Below are 4577 nucleotides of genomic sequence, written 5' to 3' on the forward strand. Positions count from 1 at the left end.
ACGGGGAGTCATGGCAGCTCTCACACGTCGGGCATCGAGGCCGACTCCAGGCACCGGGTGTCGGTAGAAATGTCAGTGGATGAGCCCTTCGGCATCGACCGGGTGCATAGGAAGGAAATATCCTGCAGCTCGACCATCAGCTACGGTAGCTCTGGCATTGACAGTGGCAGCAAAGAGCAGGCTGAAGACGACTCTCAGGATGATGGTAAAGAATTTGGAGATGCGGAGGGACTTCTAAGCTCGCTCTTGCTTTCTCCTGCAGGTGAATGAGGAGTGAGAGAATGTGAAGCAGCTTGGAGCAGAAGTGTAATGCTAACCCTTCTCTTGCCACTGTCTTCCTCCTAGAGCTTGAGCTGGCAGTAGATGAGCCAGAGGAGGAGCCTGTAGATGAGCCTTTAGAGGGAGACCAGTTAGAGGAGGCCACTGTGCAAGAATCGGTTGAGTCTCTTCCTCTAGATGCTGCCAGCTGCCAAGGTGAGAAGGCTTTCTGCTACTGCTTAGTGCTTTTCTTTAGGCTCTAGCAATGGGAAGATATGTTTGGCATGCCAGGCATAATCTGAGGGATCTAAGAAAGCTGTATCTTCCTCCAAACAACTGCCAGTGCTACTTACAGCCATACTGCAACAGTATTTGAAGTCTGCTCATCTAGAGGTTAAGGACCAGTACCCTACATTGTACAGTGGTGCTGCTCTCCTTTGTGCTCATCAAGGTCTCCCTTCTCCAAATTTGCCAAGTTTATACTCAGTTAATGACAAAATAATAACTGAGGTAAACCTTTTGTAGTGAAGGAATTTGCTTTAAAAATCTTGCATACCACAAAGCAGCCAAAGGCCTAAACCACAGATTAATGGGCTAGTCGCAGGAATTAACAGGTAAAGTTTAGTGGCTTGTGATGCAGGGAATGCCAGACAGTGGGGTCAGGCAGGAGGTAGCTGGTCTTAAGACATGCAGCCTTTATAGCAAAGCAAGATGGGTGAATATGGGACAAGTTGGTGAGAAGCTGTTTTCTTGATCATTAGGAGCAAAAATTAGAATCATTGTGAGCAAAACTCCAAGAGCATTGAGGGTGCTTACTGATGTATATTCATAGGATAGCACTGCTTGAATGTGGCCCGAGAGAACAATTTCCCTTTTCCACAGCCCACAAAACCTCAGATCTGCAGTGCTTTTCACTTCCTCTTTCTCTGTCTTGCAGCTGTAAACCGGGACTTGCTGTCTGTGGTGCAAGTCACTCTAATAAAAATGAGAGGTCAAAGTGTGGAGTCCCTTCACCAGGTAAGGCAGGGTGCTCAGCAGGAGTGTCTGTGTGTGGGCACTGAACCAAGGTCTAGGGTAATGGAGACAGTTGTAAATCAGGTGAACTTGATTGGTGTGGATTGGACTGAATTAAATCGTGTAACCAAAACCAGCTGTTGGCCAGCTACTGCTGTCAGGAATAGGATGAGAGCAGTGTTTGGGTCCAGAGTGGTATTGAGAGGTTTGGAGTGACTGGCATGGAAATCCTGCAAGCCAGCTATTGTCTGCCTTAGGCTTCCAGGTGGGAAATGGAAAATAAACCACTTGCAAATTTTCAGTGCAATATAGAGCCAAGGCCATCCATGCAGTTTAGATGTGGGTTGCAAAGTTGATCATCTTCCTGCTCCTGAAGTCAGGAGGAGCTTGCATCAGAGCAAAACTGGATGCTCAAGCTCTAATTACCATCATTTGTGTGATTATACTGTGTGTGTGCTGAGGTCTTTGTTGTCAATGTTTTCTTTTCATTAAACCCTTGAGAAAAGGCAACTATATATGGCAAAATATGTCATATCATAAGTTGTGTTTGGAAAAAGCTTATTAAAACGTCTTTTTAAGGCCAAACAATATTTCTTTTCAAAGTAACATTTCTACCCCAGTGGGTATAACTGTATGTGATGAGGTTTTTTTCAGAGGGTTGTTTGTTTTTGATTTTTTTTAAAAAGCCTCTACCATTTCTTCTTTCTCTGAATCCAAATTAGCCTTATCTATTAGAAGAATTTTGAAAATCTGTTCATAATTTTCCCCTTTACTCCCTGAACTTTTCCGAATAAGGACTTCAGTCACTTCTTAGGACATTTTTTTTTCTCCTCTTTTCATGTGTCTTCCTGGACCCTGTCAAAAGTTGTGAGACATTTTCACTTCTCAGCAAAATATTCTGTAAAGTGCTATCAGAGATTTAAATAAAACCTTTGTAATTTTTTTCCAAAGCCGAAGACTGTGAAGTACAAATCGTAATGAACTTATTCCTATATTTGAGTGGGATGACTTGAGTACAAGGCAAGGAGTGGGCATCTTGCTTGAAGTAGTGCTTTTACCAGCACATGCTTATGCCATTAATTGAATGGGAGGCATCTGTTTTATAAGAATGTTTCTGATTAACACAGGACTGTTTAAGCAATTGCCAGGACCTGGCTGCCACTTCTATGCATCAAATATTTGGTACATTTAAAAAAAAAAAACAAAACTCAAAAAAAACCCCACAAACAAACAAAAAAACAGCCTTCCTTCCAAGGTAGTGTAACTAAATGCTGCAGGACTGGGTTTCTGGACTGTACAGTGTGTGCCAAAAACACTGGAGTGCAGCTGAGCCAACACAGGTTTTCCTCAGGGTATTTGTTTAATTCCCATCCCACAGAGGTGAGAGAAGTGATATTGGGAGGAAGTTTTCTGTTGCCAACAGAAATGTCTTGGTTTAAAAGTGATACTTCTGAAATCAGCCTTAATATTAGCATGTAAAAGCTGATTATGAAGAGACAGAGTAAGAAGAAACAGATGGGGAAGTCTCGGATGGTCAGTCAATCCTCCACAGAGACCAAGTCCCTACAGCTTGTGTAGCAAGATGCTGCCTCTGGGAACTGCTGGTGCTTTGTTGCTTCTCTTTTCTTCATTGCTAAACAATGTTAGGCAGATGAAACTGTACATTGCCCTTAGTGAATTTTGGACACCGTAACCTATTAGTTTGCATGGTTGCCTTCTCAATCTTTCTTTCAGCTCATTAGACTTTCACTAACTCAGTGTGTTCAGGCACTTGGGACAATTTTTTGTTACATGCACTTTGTCTATTTGAGGATGTTGGGTTGTTCAGGTGTCAGTACCTGTGAAGTGTTTCATCTGTTGTGCTGCATACTGCAGAGTGCACTCTGCACAGTGCAGAGAGATCAGGATCTGGCTGGGCAGCTTAATGCACTTGTAATTTCTTAATGGTGCACAGCTGCTTCTTCATTAAGCCAGCATCCTTCAGAAGGCTGGTGGGGCTGTTTTGAAGGAGTGGAAGAACAATTTTGGAAAACTTGTGGCGTGCATAGGCAGCATCCTTAGGCTGTGTCTGAGCTCACTGTATTAATTCATGTGTGTCTTGCTGAACTGGCAGGTCGGATCACCTAGAAACAGGAGCTGCACAGACCAGCACAGCCAGAGTTTGGATGACATCCGCCTTTACAAGCACCAGCACCCACCACTGAGTGCCACGCTGTCTTCAGACACATCCCACAGCTACACGTTTGGCTGCAGCCTGGAGGACAAGCTGTCTATTTATGGCTGCGTTTATTCCACAGCGGACTGCAAAACCAAGTCTGCCCTTTATGGGAAGCGATCCATGAACTGCCTCTCCTTGGATCTTCTGGGAGAGGACCAGCTCCCAGAGGAGTTTGTGGTGTAATAGGATTGGAGCTCTTCCATACCAGGAGACAGCTTATCGTGGAAATATATACCTCATTAACACACATGATGTCACTCTGGTTTTTGCAGGAGGTGGTAAGCAGTTTTGTTATTCAGCTTCATACTCGGCGAGTGGCATCACTTCTGCAGACCTGACTACAGCGCAAATCAACTGCAGCGTAGCACTTAAGGTTGGCATTTGAAGTGTCTTTCTGAGCAGAAAATGAAAGTGGCCTGCACTATTAGCAGTGGCACAACCAACATAAAAACCTAAAACAGTGGACCAAAACTGATGCTCAGCTAGCAAAGCAAGCACTGTGTCTAAATGAATTCATCAGAAAGAAATTTAAAGTCTGTCAGTATATCTTCCTGCCTTTCTTTTGTGGTCTGCTTATGTTAATGCTAGTGTACAAATGGTTTGGTTGTCTTGAGTTCCTGCTGCTGCAACACTGCCAACAGCTCTCAGGCCAGGGTATGGTCTGAGCACATTTGGAGGTCTGTGTATGGAAATGTCTAGCCTGTTCCTGTTGTAATGAACAAGAGTTGCCTATTTGCTTTACTGGGAGCAGTACCTGTCCTGCCAGGAGTTTATTTCTCTCTTTTGTTGTTGTTGTTGTTCTTTTCTGTAAGCATCTAGCCAAATACAATGTGTGCTCTTCTTTTCTTTTTTTTTTTAATGCAACAAATGGAACTGTCACTCAGCTGTCTACTACTGTCATGATGCAGATTGGTAAATAAATGCTTATATCCTCGGGGAGATGGGGCAGGGAATGAAACAAATGTCTGCTTCTGAGAGCACGGAAGACAAGAGCATTGAGTGTGACTGGAGAATTTGTCCAGGCATGATCAACCCTTACTTTGAACCATACTTTTATGTTGTTCTTGTCTTTGTTTTTTAATAAATC

The 4577-nt window shown here is 43.6% G+C and overlaps 1 protein-coding gene across 1 annotated transcript in view; it reads left to right on the forward strand.

Annotated features, from left to right (window-relative positions):
• The window catches only part of LOC104547316 (FERM domain-containing protein 6-like), a 30184-nt gene extending 26511 nt beyond the window's left edge, over window positions 1–3673 (forward strand). The window contains 4 exon segments of the mRNA XM_010192947.1: window positions 1–205; window positions 346–474; window positions 1196–1275; window positions 3386–3673. The exon segment at window positions 1–205 is cut by the window's left edge and continues 33 nt beyond it. Coding sequence (XP_010191249.1) covers window positions 1–205; window positions 346–474; window positions 1196–1275; window positions 3386–3673 — 702 coding nt within the window.
• The last annotated feature ends 904 nt before the right edge of the window (window positions 3674–4577 follow it).

Source organism: Mesitornis unicolor, unplaced genomic scaffold (genome assembly GCF_000695765.1).
Source record: "Mesitornis unicolor isolate BGI_N332 unplaced genomic scaffold, ASM69576v1 scaffold26719, whole genome shotgun sequence".
NCBI classification, from domain to species: domain Eukaryota; kingdom Metazoa; phylum Chordata; class Aves; order Mesitornithiformes; family Mesitornithidae; genus Mesitornis; species Mesitornis unicolor.